This window comes from Pristis pectinata, chromosome 2 (genome assembly GCF_009764475.1).
Source record: "Pristis pectinata isolate sPriPec2 chromosome 2, sPriPec2.1.pri, whole genome shotgun sequence".
Taxonomy (NCBI): domain Eukaryota; kingdom Metazoa; phylum Chordata; class Chondrichthyes; order Rhinopristiformes; family Pristidae; genus Pristis; species Pristis pectinata.
In genome coordinates, this window is record NC_067406.1 from 25,970,729 (window position 1) to 25,989,066 (window position 18,338).

General features: G+C 42.3%; 1 protein-coding gene and 4 non-coding genes across 5 annotated transcripts; all 5 read right to left on the reverse strand.

The window, feature by feature from the left end:
* Positions 1 to 1,536: 1,536 nt before the first annotated feature.
* Positions 1,537 to 8,312, reverse strand: rpl17 (ribosomal protein L17). Its single transcript, XM_052010128.1, has 7 exons — positions 8,288 to 8,312; positions 7,374 to 7,423; positions 7,252 to 7,292; positions 4,659 to 4,793; positions 3,875 to 3,973; positions 2,001 to 2,192; positions 1,537 to 1,638 (listed from the first exon to the last, which is right to left on the reverse strand). Exons 2-7 carry the CDS (start codon positions 7,411 to 7,413, stop codon positions 1,591 to 1,593), a joined length of 555 nt encoding a protein of 184 aa, XP_051866088.1. The 5' UTR covers positions 7,414 to 7,423; positions 8,288 to 8,312; the 3' UTR covers positions 1,537 to 1,590.
* LOC127567590 (small nucleolar RNA SNORD58) lies at positions 3,167 to 3,239 on the reverse strand. The gene has a single exon (XR_007955928.1). It is a non-coding gene; the product is annotated as a small nucleolar RNA SNORD58 (small nucleolar RNA).
* Positions 4,250 to 4,317, reverse strand: LOC127567589 (small nucleolar RNA SNORD58). Its single transcript, XR_007955927.1, has one exon. It is a non-coding gene; the product is annotated as a small nucleolar RNA SNORD58 (small nucleolar RNA).
* LOC127567588 (small nucleolar RNA SNORD58) lies at positions 4,869 to 4,936 on the reverse strand. The gene has a single exon (XR_007955926.1). It is a non-coding gene; the product is annotated as a small nucleolar RNA SNORD58 (small nucleolar RNA).
* LOC127567587 (small nucleolar RNA SNORD58) lies at positions 7,609 to 7,673 on the reverse strand. Its single transcript, XR_007955925.1, has one exon. It is a non-coding gene; the product is annotated as a small nucleolar RNA SNORD58 (small nucleolar RNA).
* Positions 8,313 to 18,338: the final 10,026 nt, after the last annotated feature.

The following is an 18,338-nucleotide window of genomic DNA, read 5'->3' on the forward strand; positions in this document are numbered from 1 at the left end:
ACAAGGGTATCTAGACCAACTTGGGAAGTTGGCCAGAGAACGGCAAATGGAATTTAACTCTTATAAAGTGTGATGTGTTGCACTTTGGTAAATTAAACCGGGGCAGGACTTACACAAGTAGACAGGGTGGTGAAGGCAGCATTTGCATGTTTGCCTTCATTGGCCGTAGCATTGAGTACAAGAGTTCTGATGTCATGCTATAACTATACAAGACATAGATGAGACCACACTTGGGAATACTGTGCAATTTTGGCTGCCTGGGTATAGGAAGGAAGTCATCAAGTTGGAAGGGATGCAGAAATAATTCACGAGGATGCTATCAGGACTGGAGGGCTTCAGTTACAAGGAGAGACTGGATAGGCTGGAACTTTTTCCACTGGAGCATAGGAGGTTGAGGGGCATCAATAAGGTGAATGGTCAAGTCTTAGGGGAGTCCAGAGGGCATAGATCTAAGGTGAAAGGGGAAAAATTTAAAAGGTATCCAAGGGGCAACTTTTTCCACACAGGGGTGTTGGGTATATGGAACAAGCTGCCAGAAAAAGTGGTAGAGACAGGTACAATTACATTTAAGACATTTAGAGAGGTACAGGGATAGGAAAGGTTTTGAGGGATATGGGCCAAACACAGGCAAATGGGACTAGCTCAAGTAGACAACTTGGTCAGCATGGACAAGCTGGACCAAAGGGGCTGGTTCCATGCTATGACCACCATACATAGTCTCCCTTCCCCTTTCTGCACACAGAAACCACGCCCTCTGAATCCACTTCCCTCTTTCATCAGCACCAACCATTCTCCTTCTCACATAACATTGTCAAGCAACTCCTGGAGATGCAACAGCCATCCTTTTACCTCCCCACTGCTCAACCAGTCCTTTCAGGTGAAGCAGCAATACACTTGCATACTTTCCAATTTGCTCTATTAACATTTGGTGCTCATGATCTGGTTTCTTCTAGAATGACTTCGAGCTTCCAGTTGCTTGTCACTTGGTCACCCCTCTTTGACCTACTTCGTACACAGCTCCAACAAAACTGAACACGATTTTAAGGAATAGCATCACAGCTTCCTCACAGGTACATTGCAGCCCTCAGAATTCTAAATAGATTTCAACAATCAGATAAGCTCCCCAGCCCGTTTCAGGTCTCCAGCAACTGCTGTTCCACATCTCTTCTAGGCCCCATAATTACCCAACAATATTCATACATCTCCCTCTCCTTAATCCCCATTTCCTAATGAAAATATTTTAGGTATTAAAAATCTGAAAGAAAACAGTTCCAATCCCACCTCCATCCCTATGCACCACTCACTCCAACATCCAACTCCCAACAGCATTAGACCCAATCTTCACTCTTTACAGTAAGACTCAGTTGTTGTAAAGGGTGCAGGACTGGAAGCTACAGAGAAAGAAATATTAAATTAGATTATATGTAGAATGAGAAAAAGACAGGTACCTGTAACTAGAACTAAAATGAGAAGTTCAGAAACACTAAATCTGTACTTCTTCAGTAGGCTGAAATAAGATGAATGCACAAACACTCAGTAGTTCCAACAGTTTTATTATATATACAGACGTTGCTGCAGAATTAGTAAAATCTAATCCCGTGCCATGAGTTTTTGTTTCTTCAGCTTCTTCTGGGAAACCTATAAAAGAACAAGTGGCACATTATCCAAGTGTTACATAGTTCATAAAGCTGAAGTAAATGCTAATTAAATGACCCAGCACAAGGACTCAGTAGTTATTCCAAAGAATGGTGGTAATGCAAAAGGGCCTTAAATTTAGTCCCACAGCAGAAAATTCTACTTAAATTGTCTATTAGAAATACACACATTACTTGTAATGTTGTAATTACTGATTACTGATTAATGTTGTAATTACTGATTAATAATTTTAAATACACTTAAACTACTCTAAAGGCTTGTAGGTAAAATTTAAATTTGAGCAAAAGAACAAAATTCCAATTACTCTGTACATTGAACTAGTGTAGCAGAAGCAATAAAATCACCTTTTTCTTCTGAACAACTTCCTCCTCTGGTTTTGGAACAATTTGCTCCTTTTCAGTGAGGATCATCTCTATGTGGCAAGGGGAACTCATGTATGGGTTGATACGACCATGGGCACGATAAGTCCGCCGGCGCATCTTAGGAGCCTTGTTCACTTGAATGTGCTCAATCACGAGGGAATCCACATCCAAACCCTTTTAAAAAAAGTTGTAATTATTTTAAACCAACACCTATAGCCTACAATTCCACCAACAGGGAGTGGAAACTAATCAACTGCTTGCAATACATTACACTTACTTCCATAAATCCCCAATTACAGGAAAGACATAATTCAAGTCCAAATCTATTAACAGGTACAGAAGGAACAAAGAAAGGATCTCTATGCATGATTAACTAGCATTTCATAAATATTGGTTCAATTTGAGCCTTGGAGAAAATATGTGAATATATATTTATTCACAAACAATAAAGATGTGCAAGTGTGTTTAAACGACAACATTGATAGCAGATATGAAGCTTTTTTTTAAAAAAAGAGCCAAAACAAGTCAAATCAGGCAGGCAGGCAAATCAAAGCCTAAAAGTGATTTGATTTTTATTATGGCTGATACATTTCAATGAAACCAGACGTTTAAAACTCTAGAAAGTAGTTTCTTTTCCAAGTACTGGCAAATTCAATATGAAAATTGATTAAAGCTTATAACACAAGCTTAGAATTTTTATTCTTGACACAGGTCTCTAGTTTGGTCATTCATTCTTAAAAAGAGACACTTTCTTATTACTGCACGTCTCATTGCAGAAAACTATGAAGTTTCTCCTTGCCATAGCTAAAATATAACTGTTTCTCCAAAGTTCTGAAACTACAACAAGCAGTCCAGCTACATGGTTGACCAAGATCAACAAAACACTGCCATTGCTCCTGCAATCACATAAGGGCCCTGATCACATTTAAAATAAGAGTACATTTGATCAGCACCATAATAATGAGAAATGCATAAGCTTAGCTGCAGCATCCATCACCAGAGGTTTAAAACCTTTTGATGCTAGTTTTAAGTGATTATTCCGCTACTAAAAAGTGTCAGCTATAACTCATGAATAACAACTCTGTTTTAAATTGACCTCTGACAAAACTATGAATGCTGATTATAAACAGGGAAACAGTACAAACGTGGTTGCTCAGAATCTATCGCTTTACATTGTTTCATGTATAATCTAAAGGTGTCCTAAGATAGTCATCATTGCAACCACATTTTAATGTTATATGTTCTTCGGGTTCTACACCAGATCAACATAACCTTGCAATCCAACTTGAGTATTTTAATAACAGCTACAGCCTAGGAGCCCTGACATGTGACCCATAAAAATCCTTCTCAAACAGCTAACACAGGAAAATATCATAAGTTTCAAAACAATACGCAGAGCCAAAGGGGAAAAAAAAACTGGTCAACATCACCAGTCAAGGAGGATAGGTAGATGATAAAAAGCAGAAACTTGGAAGCATTTTTGAACAACCAGTTGAGTACTGCAGTGTAAATTACCTCACCAATACCGTAATCTTTAACTTGTACAATACAGGAAACAGCATCTTCTGCTTAGAGCTATAACATCTGCACACAAGATACTCATGGATAAGTGTACAGTTATCTTACTAATACACAAACATCCACATAATTTCCACTTAAAAACCAAAATAGTCTTCCACATCACCCAATTATGCCTTTACTTTTCCACCCTGCTGGTGTAATCTCTATTCACACATTCATCAGTACAATCTTCATCCCATTAACCTAGAATACCCCCAAGTTCTCAACTGATTCCACTGAAGTCCAAAAGACTAAATAGTTTTAAAAGTGAGCATTCATTGACCAACAACACCTACCTTTAGTTCAGCGTTGCTTTCTGCATTCTTCAGCATATGCAGAAGGAACTCCGCACTCTTTTTAGGCCAACGACCTTGTGTCCAGCCCCAGGCCTTAGCCTATGTAACAAAACAATAGCTTCACATAAATAACTAAGGTAAATAGAATTATGTTTTTGTGGCAGTCACAAGTTATCGCCAGCTATTATTTAGTGCTAGTCATAGCTTAAATCAAATATTTAACAGAATCATGAAATAGGGAACATGTTTATCTTTGGAAGTTGCCAGACTTGGTACTTTTAAAATTTAAATCAACTCTGAAAAAGATCTTTGATCAAGCAATCAATGAACCATCAATTAAAAATATTTTTTTCATTTACATCCTCCCAAAATGTGGAAGCTCAGTAGAGTAACATTGTTTTCATTATTATTCCAAAGGTGTCCTAAGATGGTCATCATTGCCACCACATTTTGAGAAAACAAAAAATCCAGCAAGTAAGGCACCAAGGAATTAACTCAAAGTCAATAACTGACAATTTAAAGCACACAGCAGGCCAAATGCAGCCTGCAGATTACAACCCATCAGCTGATGTGAATCAGTTTGGGAAGCATAAGACAATTCCCCTCATCCCAGAATTCAATCAAGCATATCTACACTGTACAAAATGCTGGCTTACAAGCACAAAATCTACAAGATTTGCAAATGATACAAGTGATTTGGAATATTTACATTTAAGAAATACTACAGAGATTACTGTAAGATTTCAAGTAAATTTACATATGCCATTCACTGTTTTAAACTCACTTGAGCACACCTGCCAACTCCTCCATTGTAGCGCCGGAAAGGGACACACTGTCTCTTGATTATAACATCCTTCAGGAACTTCGTTGCCTTACGAATGTGCATGCCTTTGATGGTCTGAGCAGTCTCACGAGTATTCTAGGACCAGAATATCTTCAGTTATATCAGTCAAGCTACAACTACTGCTTCTGCCATACTGCCAATGTTAATGTGGTCACTCAGAATACTCTTATTTTTTTCACAGTCATTCCAAAGGTGTCCTAAGATGGTCATCACAGTAACCACATTCTTCAGATAAGACAAGGTAATTTCCTTGATCAATGGTTCAACTTCATCAGATAAACAATGGTCCAAAACCCAACTCCTTCCTCCAATGCCTTTGTATGACACGCAATGCAACTTCACAAGCACCAGTTCTCGTAGCCATGGAGTTATAGGGCACAGAAACAGGCCCTTTGGCCCAAATGTTCCATGCCAATCAAGGGTACTTGCTGACCTTGTTCCATTTGCCTGCATTTGGCCCATATCACACTACATCTTTCCTATCCAAACCTGTCCAAATGTCTTAAAATGTTGTAACTGTACCCACCTCTACCACTTGCACTGGCAGCTTGGTCCATATACTCACCACCCTCGTGTGGGGGGGAAAACTTGCCCCTCAGGTCTCCTTCAAATCTCTCCCTTCTCACCTTAAAACTATGCCCCTCACGATCTTGTAAACTTTTATAAGGTCCCCCATCAGCTGCCCTCACTCCAGGGAAAACAATGCCAGCCTATCCAGTCTCTCCTTATAACTCAAGCCTTTCAGTCCCAGCAACATCCTTGTGAATGTTTTCTGCACCTTCTCTAGCTTAATCGCATTCTTCTTATAATATTGCAGCCAGAACTGCACCTGACATCCCATACAGCTGTAACTGTGCCCCAGTTGTATTCAGTGCCATGGTTGATGAAGGCAAGCATGCCGCACAGCTTCTTTGCCATCTTGTTTACTCATTTTGTCACCTTCAGGGAAATGTGCACTTGAACCTGTTCCACAGTGCTCTCTAGGGCTCCGCCATTCACCAGCAAGTCACCTTGATTTACCTTCCCAAAATGGATCACTTCACGCTTGTCCAAGTTAAAATTCTATCTACAGTTCCTTTGCTCGTTTTCCCAGTTGACCTAGACCCTGTTGTAACCTTAGATCACCATCTTCATCATCGCAAACACCAACTTTGGTGTCATCCACAAACTTACTAATCATACCACCTACACCCTCATCCACATTGTTCACGTACATGACAACTCAGCACCAATCCCTGTGGCACATCATTGGCCACAGGCCCCCAATCTGGAAAATGACCCCCCACCCCCACTACCACCTGCTGACTTCTTCCACCATGCCAATTTTGTATCCAACTGACTAGCCCATTCTGGATCCCATGTAATCTCATCTTTCGAACCAGTCTACCACGCAGAACCTCATCAAAAACCTTGCCAACGCCCACATAGGCAACATCTACTGCCATGCCCTCCTCAATCCTCATGGTCACCTCTTTAAAAAAACTCAATTAAGTTCATGAATTGCAATTTCCCATGTACAAGGGCCATGCTGACTATCCTTAATCAGTCTGTGCCTTTCTAAATACAGGTAGCTCCTGTCTCTCAGAATCTCCTCCAGTAATTTACTCAGCATTAATGATAAGCTCACCAGGCTATAGTTCCCTGGCTCCTCTTTGCTGCCCTTCTTAAAATAATGGTTCTGGTACCTCACCAGTGGCTAAGATAGATACGAAAATCTCTGCTGGTGTCCAGCAATTTCTTCCCTTGCTTCCCACAACATAAATGACAGTTCTGCTACAGAATCTCATTCAGGAGACTCTTCTATTTGCATGCTATCAGCAGCCCCGACAGGCAATTGCATTACAATTAAAACCAATCCATTCCAAAGGAACAGTAAAAGTCATTAGAAAGTTACTACACTCTTCACAGCAGAGGCTATTTGTAATTGCCACTCCATCTCAAAAGTCTTACTTGGTAAAGATGCAGGTAGCACTTGATCATGAATAATGCCTACAAATTAGATGTAGGAACTAGTATTCATTTCAAAGTGGTCACGGCAAGGAATAATAACTCATACAAAATTAAAATCCATCTAAAGGGACAACAGGTGCAGGGAAGACAGGCATTTTGAAGGTATAAGACAAAAACCTCAACATTGGCAAGGTCTAGAACATCACAGCGCAGAGACAGACTCTTTGGCCCACAATGTCTGGCAGGATATTTGGGTCTGCCAAAGTACACAAAAAACAATTCATTTGTTAAGTGGTCATCTTTTGATGCAAGTCCACAAATTCAGTGTTTTTTTTCTAATTCAGTTATACAACTTATTCATGAGAATTCAATTGGATCGCTAATACAAAACAATACCCACCCTAAGATCAGCTCCCAGCTAAGGTATTTGGCTGTATACTGCAAAGCATTACACATGACACAACCACCAGGAGGAATGTTTTGGTTTACGTTAGATGAAAATGACCCAAAGGTCAATCTCGCACGTGCTTTCAAAACTATGTAACAATTTTACTTGGACTAATGGTCAACTCAAAACACTTACCTTAAAGTGTACTCTCAAGTTGGAACCCCTTGCCTTGCATGCTGTAGAAGATACAACAGTAGGTAAACCAGCTGCACTGGTATTCTCAAACCATGTTAAAGCTTAAAAGATAAATTACTTACATTTGGTGGGATTCTCTGGATCTAATGAGTACCGAACCATTTTCAGAGAACTGAAAGTCAAATTAAATTATTAGATATTAGTTAACCAATGATAATGCCAAGTTTTTAAAAACCAAATGACTAATAAACTTCAATTTCACCACATTGAACTCCTTACTGGTGGTGTTGAGTTTCAAAAGCCAAACTGGGTCGGAGCAAAAAAATGTCATTTTTAAAAACCAAAGTCCCACAGACGGAAGCTCAGACATGAATTCTTTTCACGGTTATTCCAAAGGTGTCCTAAGATTGTCATCATTGCAACCACATGCTGGAAAAGCCAGTTTCCTAAAATCCATTCTGTTAAGAGCAGATTTCGGAGAAGATCGCCAACGTCCCCTCCCCTATCTGCAACATGATATAGAGCGCGTTAAGAACCAAATCCCTCAATTCATTCGGACCAAACCACAGATCTTCCATTCTACCCGTGATCGTAAAACTAGACCACCAATTCTGGCGCGGCTTCGAGGCAATTCCACGGTGATGGCTCAATGCAGGCAGCCTCGGCCGACGGAGACCACAAGACACCGTGCAGACGAATACATTCGCGGTACACCAACGTGTACATTAGGGGTACACCAGCGCCACACTAACGTGTACCTTTGGGGTACACCAGCGCCACACTAACTGTACGCTCTGCAGGGCGACTCCCTCCAACCACCCAGCCAGCCATTTTGTTGTACACCAGGCCCTGGAAATTTTTACCATCTTCATCGTAAAAATTAAACCCGACTCGATCAATAATACAGGGCAGATGAGGTTCTTTATTAAACGGAAAGTCATATTTAAGTACAATCGGAACGCCTCAACTTCGGATGGCGGGAATTAGCAGCGGATTGTGCCCCCGCTCCAGCGCCCGGGAACCAACAGACACTCACCGTCGACCGCCAAAGGGGAAAGAGGGAGCGAGGGCTCACGGGAGCGCAAATCACACCATCCATATCGCGAGACTTCCTCAGTCTGGCGCCGCCCCTTCCAAGGGAACGCGGGCGTCCATCAACGGACAACCCGGCGGAGCAGCTCTGCGGCTCGGCCGGCGAATGTGGCGGGGAAAGGCATCGGGTCATTCAGGCTCTCTGTTTGTATTAACAGCGATCCTCAAGTATTAACAGTGACCCTCAAGGTGATTTAGACAAGTTGAGTAAGTGAGTAAATATGAAGCAGTATAACGTAGATAAATGTCTTCGGTAGGAAGAACAGAAATGTAAAGTGTATTTTAAATGGTGCAACAAACACGTTGCTGGAGGAAGTCAGCGGTCAGATAGCATTCCTCCGGCATCTTATGTGTTGCCCCAGGTTCCAGCATCTGCAGTCTCTTGTGTCTCTATATTTTAAATGGTGGTAGATTGGGAAATGTTAATGTGCAACAGGAGGGCTGGGTGTCTCTGTTCACCAGTCACTGAAAACAGACAGGTGCAACAAGCGGTTATGGTATGTCAGTTGACGTTTTTGGGTCGAGAGAAGTCTCGACCTGAAACATTGACCATCCATTTCCCTCCATAGATGCAGCCTGACCCGCTGAGTTCCTCCAGCACCTTTTGTGTTACCATAGAACCATACAGCACAAAACAGACCCTTCGGCCCACCATGTTGTGCCTTCCATCAAACCACCCTCACACTATCTAACCCTTTCCTCCCACATATCCCTCTATCTCACATTCCTCCATGTGCCTATCCAACAAACTCTTGAACCTGTCCAATGTATCTGCCTCCATCACCACCCCAGGCAGTGCATTCCATGCACCAACCACTCTGGGTGAAAAACCTCCCCCTGACATCTCCCCTGAACCTCCCACCCATAACCTTAAAGCCATGCCCTCTCGTCTTGAGCATTGGTGCCCTGGGAAGGAGGCACTGGCTGTCTATCTATTCCTCTCAATATTTTGTATACCTCTATCATGTCTCCTCTCATCCTCCTCCTTTCCAGTGAATAAAGCCCTAGCACCTTAAGCCTTTGCTCATGTTCCATACACTCTAATCCAGGCAGCATCCTGGTAAATCTCCTCTGCACCCTCTCCAACGCCTCCACATCCTTCCTATAATGCGGCGACCAAAACTGAACACAGTACTCTTAAGTGTGGTCTAACTAGAGTTTTGTAAAGCTGCATCATCACTTTGCAGCTCTTAAACTCAATCCCACGATTTATGAAAGCTAACATCCCATAGTCCTTCTTAACTGCTCTATCCACCTGTGAGGCAACTTTTTCAGTGAACTGTGAATATAAACCCCCAGATCCCTCTGCTCCTCTACACAGCCAAGTACCTTGCCATTTACCCTGTACTCTGCCCTGAAGTTTGTCCTTCCAAAGTGTACCACCTCACACTTCTCCGGATTGAACTCCATCTGCCACTTGTCAGCCCAGCTCTGCATCCTATCAATATCCCTCTGTAAGTTCCAACAGCCCTCCACACTATCCACAACACCGCCGACCTTAGTGTCGTCCACAAACTTACTAACCCAGCCTTCCACCCCCTCATCTAAGTCATCTATAAATATCACAAAAAGTAGAGGTCCCAGAACCAATCCCTGCGGTTGCTCTAGATTCTGGCATCTGCAATCTCTCCTGTCTCTAAATGGTATGTCAGCCTTCATGGCAAGAGGATTTGAACACAGAAACAAGGATGTCTTCCTAAGCAAGTTAATCTGATCCTCTCTCTCACATGACTACTTTTTGGTAGGCCTAACTGCTCTTTGGTCCCAATAGTCCCATTGAGCAGATCCAAGTGAGAAGGTTTAGAAGGAGCTGAGTGAGGTTCTCACACCCAATGTGCAGGCAGCAGGTAGTTGGGTGACAATTAGAAAAGGTAGAGGGAATAAGCAGGCACGGTAGTGTAGCGGTTAGTGTAACGCTATTACGGTGCCAGGTAGTGTAGTGGTTAGCATAACGCTATTGCCCGGGTTCAATTCTGGCCACTGTCTGTAAGGAGTTTGTACGTTCTCCCCGTGTCTGTGTGGGTTTCCTCCGGGTGCTCTGGTTTCCTCCCACATTCCAAAGACGTATGGGTTAGGAAGTTGTGAGCATGCTATGTCGGCGCCGGAAGCGTGGCGACACTTGCGGGCTGCCCCCAGAACACTCTACATAAAAGATGCATTTCACTGTGTGTTTCCATGTACATGTGACTAATAAAGATATCTTAGTGTGCAAGATTCCCCTCACTAACAAGTATATAGTTTTGGATACCATTGGGGGATGGCCTTTCGGAGAACAGCAGCAGCAGCAACCAAGTCTGTGACACAACAACGGGTTCTAATGCACAGTAAAGGAGGGCGGAGACAAGGAGAGCTGCACTGTTAGGAGACTCGATAGTTACAGGGACATACAGGAGATTTTTGGCCATGAATGATACTTAAGGATAATATGTCATCTCCTGGGTGCTAAGGTCAAGGGTGTCTCTGAGCAGCTGCAGAACATTCTCAAGGCAAAGGGTGAGCAACCAGAGGTCCTTGTACACATTGGTACCAACAACACAGGCAGAAAAAGGGATGAGATCCTGCAGAGTGAAAATAGGGAGTTAGGCAGAAGGTTAAAAAGCAGGAGAAACAAAGAACTGCAGATGCTGGAATCTTGATGAAAAAGATGATGATGCTGGAAGAACTCAGCAGGCCAGGCAGCGTCCGTGGGGAAAAGCAGGCGGTCAACGATTGGGGTCAGGATTGAAGATAGGAAAAGGGGAAACCCAATATATTAGAAGGGACTCACGAAGCTCCTGTCGAAGAGAAGACTAACTATCATGCAGAGGATCCTGTGTTCTAGCCATTTTCCCAGCAAACTATGACATGGACAATGCAAAAAGTAGCTTGGATTTCTCCTCTCCACAACAACAGGGCAAATCCAACCCACCCAATCAGCCTTCTTCCCACCAATAGCAAAGTAATGGTGGAAAATGTTGTAAACAGTGTAGTGCCACTTACTTATAACCTGCTCACTGATCCTCAGTTTGGATCTCTAGGTTTGCTTGGGTCCAGCCCTCACTAGAAATTTTAAGCCGAGATAATTAGTAGCCACCTGTTAATATAAATTTGATGCTATTCAAATCATATAAGATAAGATATCTTCATTGGTCACATGTACATCGAAACACACAGTGAAATGGATCTTTTTGCGTAGTGTTCTGGGGGCAGCCTGCAAGTGTCGCCACACTTCCAGCGCCAACATAGCGTGCACACAACTTCCTAACCTGTACGTCTTTGGAATGTGGGAGGAAACTGGAGCACCCGGACGAAACCCATGCAGACACGGGGAGGACGTACAAACTCCTTACAGACAGCAGCTGGAATTGAACCTGAGTCTCTAGCACTGCAAAGTGTTAGCTAACTGCTACACTACCGTGCCTGCCCATTAAGAGGTAGATCTAATAACAATGGCATATTGTAGGCTGATGGATTCAAAATGTGGCTTATTTCTCTTGTTTTTAAAAGGCCTACAAACTAATATAAAAAAAGACATGCTGTCTTTCTGTGATCGCAACCTTTTATTTAATCTATGGAACATGGCAAGGACGTCAACCTGTTTTTAATCAGCATCTTGATTTTCTCCTCTCACAAGCTTTGTTTGTCATCCTGCCTCAATGCTTAATAAATAATCAGTGCAAAATTTATCCTAATGCATTTATGAAATTTGTCCTGTGGTTTATCTTCAAAAACATTTTTTTGAAGACTAGCCAAGCAGTAATTGCCTGTAGCTAACGAAATATTTCCAGTGGTTTCACTTGTGATTGGTACTGTAACGTCACAGGAATCTGAGTACACTGAACTATTGTGTCATGCTGCACCATCACATCACAAGATGAGAGCTTGAGATAAAAATATTTAGTCCAAACCCAAGTCTGAGAGCTTCACAAAAACTTTAACAAAGGCATTAGAAGTTGCATTGATTAAATATTTTATATTGGTTTTTATGTAATAACTACTAACTAAATATGGTTGATTTTTCTTTCATAAGAATGCCCTTTACAAGTACTGGAATATTGTCAGCTGGAACAATCTGTAACCCTCCAGTCTGTAGCCCACCTAGAGGGAGAGACTGGTAGTGATTGGGAGGACTGGGTTTGTTAGGAATGGTGAGGATGGTATGGAAGATGGTGATATCAGGCTGTCAAGGCCTAACCCCTGAGGCATTTTCCATTTAAACACAACATGATCTTGAAGAACAGCACCTCATCCTTTGCATAAGAACGTAAGAAATAGGAGCAGGAGTAGGCCTTCTGGCCCGTCGAGCCTACTCCACCATTCAATAAGATCATGACTGCTCTGGCTATGGACTCAGATCCACCTACCTGCCTTTTACCCCATAACCCTTAATTCCCCTATTATGCAAAAATCTATCTAACTGTGCCCTAATGGGGTAGCCTCTACTGCTTACCTGGGCAGTGAATTCCATAATTCACTACTCTCTGGGAAAAGCAGTTTCTCCTCATCTCTGTCCTAAATCTATTTCCCTGAACCTTGAGACTATGTCCCTTGGTTCTAGTCTCACCTACCAGTGGAAACAACTTTCCTGCCTCTATCTTATCTATCCCTTTCATAATTTTATATGCTTCTGTAAGAAGATCCCCTCTCATTCTTCAGAATTCCAGCAAGTATAATCCCAGGTGATTTGATCTCTCCTCATAGGTTAATCCCCTCATCTCCGGACTGTTTACTGGATTTACCAGCCTACAACTGAGATTATTTAGCACCTGTTTCTGTGTGCAATCATGCATAAGTCATTTTAATGTTGAATCCATTAAAACTCATGATATAGTACCCATTATAAAACTAATTCTGTGAATTATTCATATTAACAAGTCTGGCATTTTCCCAGCATCAGACATGAACTGATGTTACAAATGTGCACAACTTCCACTCCCACCAATACCTGCATAAATTAGGCCATAAAATGCAACTTATAACCTACGTTGAATAGGCATAGCTAAAGTCATGCTACTTTTTTGTTTGTTTTTTTTAAGGGATACCTGACTGTCTGACTGGGCACCTTCAGTACTCACCTTCAACAGTCAGACATCTTCCATAGTCTTCAGAGTGTTCTACAATTGAGTGGGAATGCTTGTTGCAGTATTAAGCTGCTGAGAAACTCATATATTGGGGCCCTCAGTAGTGACACCACTGGCACCACAGAGAGTGAACTTAGGGAAGGAGGCATATGCTGATTGATGAAGAGCCTAATGCTGCTGAAACTTCTAACGTCAAATCCTACCTGGACCTCTCTGATGAATTATGTTTTTACAGGCTCAGATTTTCCAAGGCTGATATCTCTGAGATATGTTTTGCAGTATATGAAGACCTTCAGCCACACTCTCACACCTGGACTGCTGTCTCCATGGAAGTAGTCTCCAAAGAAGTCATAGGGTAATTGAGAGATACAGCATGGAAACAAGCCCTTCAGCCCATCAGGTTTGCACTGACCATCAGCCACCCATTTACATTAATCCAACATTAATAGGTGTCTTTTATTGCATCCGGTGCTCCTGGTGCAGCCTCCTCTAACATTGGTGAGACCCTATGTGGATTGGGGATCGCTTTGTCAAGTTGAAATGGGAGAATCCAGTACAGAAAGTCATACAGTGCTGGTCTGAGGAAATAGATGAGCTTCTCCCTGACTGCTTTGAGTCGGTGGACTGGTCCATGTTCAAAGACTCAGCTGCCAGCCTAGATGAGTATGTCACCACTGTCACGGACTTTATCAGCAAGTGTGTTGTGTACCAAAGAGGACAGTCAAAGTGTTCCCAAACCAGAAACCATGGATGAACCGGGAGGTACTCTCCCTACTGAAGTCTAGGACTGCGGCATTCAAATCAGGTGACCCTGACCTTTACAAGAAATTGAGATACGACCTCTGTAAACCTCTCAGAAATGCCAATAGACAATACCAGTCCAAAATCGAGTCCCAGACCAGCTGTCAGTTGTGGCAGGGCTTATATTGCTATATCGGGCTACAAAACGAAATCAGGTAGCATCACCGACGACAGTGCATCCCCTCATGATGAGCTTAACACATTCTATGCACGTTTTGAACAAAAGGGATTGGAATGTCACCATGCACCCCAACAACCTCCAATGCACCTGAACCCATAGTCACCGTTGTGGACATAAGATCAGACTTCTGGAGAGTGAACCAGTGGAAAGCATCTGGTCAATCTGAGGTTCCCACCTGCTTTAAGAAGACCGCTATCATCCCGGTACCTAAGAAAAACTAGGTAACATGCCGTAATGACTACTGCTTGGTGGCTCTGACATCCACCATCATGAAGTGCTTCGAGAGGTTGGTCTTGGCATGCATTAACTCCAGCCTCCCAGACAACCTCAACTCACTGCAATTTGCCGACTGCCGAAACAGGTCTACGGTGGACACCATCTACCTGGCCCTACACTATTCTCTGGAACATCTGGACAGTAAAGACATCTACGTTAGACTATTATTTATTGACTACAGTTCCGCCTTCAATACTATAATTCCAAGCAAAGTCATTACCAAACTCCGAGACCTGGAACTCAACACCTCCCTTTGCAACTGGATCCTTGACTTCCTGACCCACAGACCTCAGTCAGTAAGGATAGGGAACAACACCTCCGCCACAATTATTCTTAACACTGGTGCCCCACAAGGCTGCGTCCTCAGCCCCCTACTCTACTCCCTATACACTCATGACTGCCTGGCTGGATTCTGCTCTAACTCCATCTACAAGTTTGCAGATGATGCCACCATAGTGGACCATATCTCAGATAATGATGGGTCGGAGTACAAGTAGGAGATAAAGAGCTTAGTGACATGGTGTCATGACAACAACCTTTCCCTCAATGTCAGCAAAACAAAAGAGTTGGTCATTGACTCCAGAAAAAGGGGCATGCACATGCTCCTGTCTACAGCAACGGTGCTGAGGTCGAGAGGGTTGAGAGCTTCAAGTTCCTTGGAGTGAACATCACCAATAGCCTGTCTTGGTCAAACCACATAGACACCACAGCCAAGAAAGCTCACCAGTGCCTCTACTTTCTTAGGAGGCTAAAGAAACTCGGCATGTCCCCGTCAACCCTCACCAATTTTTATCGATGCAGCATAGAAATCATCCCATCTGGATGCATCACAGCTTGGTATACAACTGCTCTGCCCATGACCGCAAGAGACTGCAGAGAACTCTGGACACAGCTCAGCACATCACTGAAACCAGCCTCCCCTCCATGGACTCTGTCTGTACTTCTTGCTGCCTTGGTAAAGCAGCCAGCATAATCAAAGATCCCACCCATCCTAGACATTCTCTCTTCTTCCCTCTCCCTTCAGACAGAGGATACTAAAGCCTGAAAGCATGTACCACCAGGCTCAAGGACAGCTTCTGTCCAGCTGTTATAAGACTATTGAATGGTTCCCTAGTACGATAAGATGAACTCTTGATCTCACAATCTACCTTGTTATGACCTTGCACCTTATTGTCTACCTGCACTGCACTCTCTCCGTAGCTGTTACACTTTATTCTGATTCTGTTATTGTTTTACCTTGTACTACATCAATGCGCTGTGCAATGAATTGATCTGTATGAACGGTATGCAAGACAAGTTTTTCACTGTACCACGGTACATAAATCAATTCCAATTTTAATTCCACCTTCGCTCCATTCACTGTAACAGCCAGGATCTCCCGGTGGCCAGCCATTTTAATTCCACTTCCCATTCCCACATTGACATGTCTGTCCATGGCCTCCTCTACTGCCAAGTTGAGGCTCGATGTAGAGTAGAGGAACAACACCTTATATTCCATCTTGGTAGTCTCCTACCTAACGGCATCAACGTCGATTTCTCTAACTTACAGTATCACTCCTGTCACTAACTAGCAACAAAAGGAACACACTGAGTCATGATTCAGTGTTAAAAACTATTTTATTAATCACTACTTATGATAATAAGAAAAATAAAAGTAAAAATGTTAGTATGTTAGAAGTAAAAATGTTAAACCTTGAACATTAACCCCAAAACTAAACTCTTCGTGTGTGTGTGGTGAAGTCCCAAACTCCAAGTCCAGGAATGGTTCTTAAAGTTCAGTTCAGCAAGCCATAAGGTAAAACATGAGCAAAGGCTTCTTCAACAACCACCATTGTCTGAAGATAAAACGTAGATGTAGAGAACATAGAGAGTAATTACGAAATCCAAATGTTCCATGATGGAACCCAAACAACACCTCAGTATTTACTCGGTAGTGACTTCCTCACCCCGAAAAGCATCGGAATCGTGGTCATCCACACAAATACCTGTTTCCTTCTACAGGTCGACAACAAAGTGAACTCCACCGGATTACTTCCAATTTCCATTCGTGGATTGCAGTAACAGACACAGTTATTGTTTCTCATCCATCGATAGAGAAACTAGCAGGCTGGTGTCTCTCTCCCTTTTTTCCTCTCTCTCTCTCTGACTGACTTTGACTGACCTCTTCAACAACGTCATTACGTCCTTTATCTTCTGTTGACGTAAGCACGCCCCACACACACACACACACACACACACACACACACACACACACACACAACTACTCTATCTTAAAGGGACATTCACCGAGTCCGTAACACCTCCCACCTAAAAAGAATTTTTTTCCAGGAAAAAATTTAACTGCGCATACAGTTAGTAATCTTAATAATTATCATGCTACACAATTACAGAATATCAGATTAGTACAGATACATATTTCCCATTTAACAACGGGAAAGACAATCAGCAATCACATTATCTTTGCCTTTAATGTGAGTTATCATGAGATCAAACTCTTGCAAAATTAAACTCCAGTTTAACAGCCTTCTGTTCTTGTTTTTGACTCAGCTCAGAAACACCAATGGGTTATGATCTGTATACATAGTCAATGGTTTCTGAGCGGTGCAAACATATACACTGAAATGTTGCAAGGCTAAAACAAACGACAGTAATTCTTTCTCTATGGTGGAATAATTCTTTTGATGCTCATTAAATTTCTTTGAAAAGTAAGTTACAGGATGGTCAATATCATCAAGGTCACCCTTCTGCAACAACAGCTCCTGCAGCTTCATCACTGGCATCTACTGCTAATGAAAATGGCTTTTCAAAGTCAGGTGATTTGAGCGCAGGATGGTAGCATAAAATAGCTTTCAGCTTCTCAAATGCTTCTTGACAAGAATCTGTCCAAACAAACTTTACTCCCTTTTTCAGAAGATTAGTTAGGGGGAGAGCAACATCAGCAAAATTTTTACAAAATTTTCAATAATATCCAACCATTCCCAAAAATCTTCTAACAGTTCTCGTACCCGTGGGAACAGGGAACTCAGATATTGCTTGAACTTTTGCCTGAACAGGAGCTAACTTGCCTTGACCTACAACATAACCAAGATACGTCACAGTGGCATGGCCAAATTCACTTTTAGCCAAGTTAACTGTAAGGTTAGCTTTGGAAAGTCTTTCAAACAACCTTTCTAACGCAGAGATGTGATCCCCCCATGTATCATTCCCTGTCACTAAGTCATCAATGTAGGCATCTGTATGTTTTAACCCATGAATCACTGAATTAATCATTCTTTGAAATGTTGCCGGAGCATTTTTCATTCCAAATGGCAAAACGTTATATTCATACAATCCAGAAAGGGTTACAAAGGCAGAAATCTCCCTCTATCTGTTAACGGAACACACCAGTATCCTTTTAATAGGTCAATCTTTGTAAGAAATTTAGCCTTTCCCACTCTATCTATGCAATCATCCACCCTAGGAATAGGGTAAGCATCTGACTTTGTTACAGCATTCACTTTCCTGTAATCTGTGCAAAATCTAACAGTTCCATCAGGTTTAGGCACAATAACACAGGGCGAACTCCAGTTTAAAGCGGAACGTCTAATAATATCATTTTCCAACATGTATGCAATCTCCTGGTCAACAAGTTTACTTTTTTCCACATTCATTCGATATGGGTGTTGTTTGATTGGTTT

Bases quoted from the DNA above. Each gene is read 5' to 3' on its own strand.
- rpl17 (XM_052010128.1), bottom strand. From the start codon at position 7,413: ATGGTTCGGTACTCATTAGATCCAGAGAATCCCACCAAAT. The intron at 7,293-7,373 runs GTAAGTAATTTA...TATCTTCTACAG, and splicing joins TCCAGAGAATCCCACCAAAT to CATGCAAGGCAAGGGGTTCC. The intron at 3,974-4,658 runs GTGAGTTTAAAA...TTTGTTACATAG, and splicing joins GAGTTGGCAGGTGTGCTCAA to GCTAAGGCCTGGGGCTGGAC.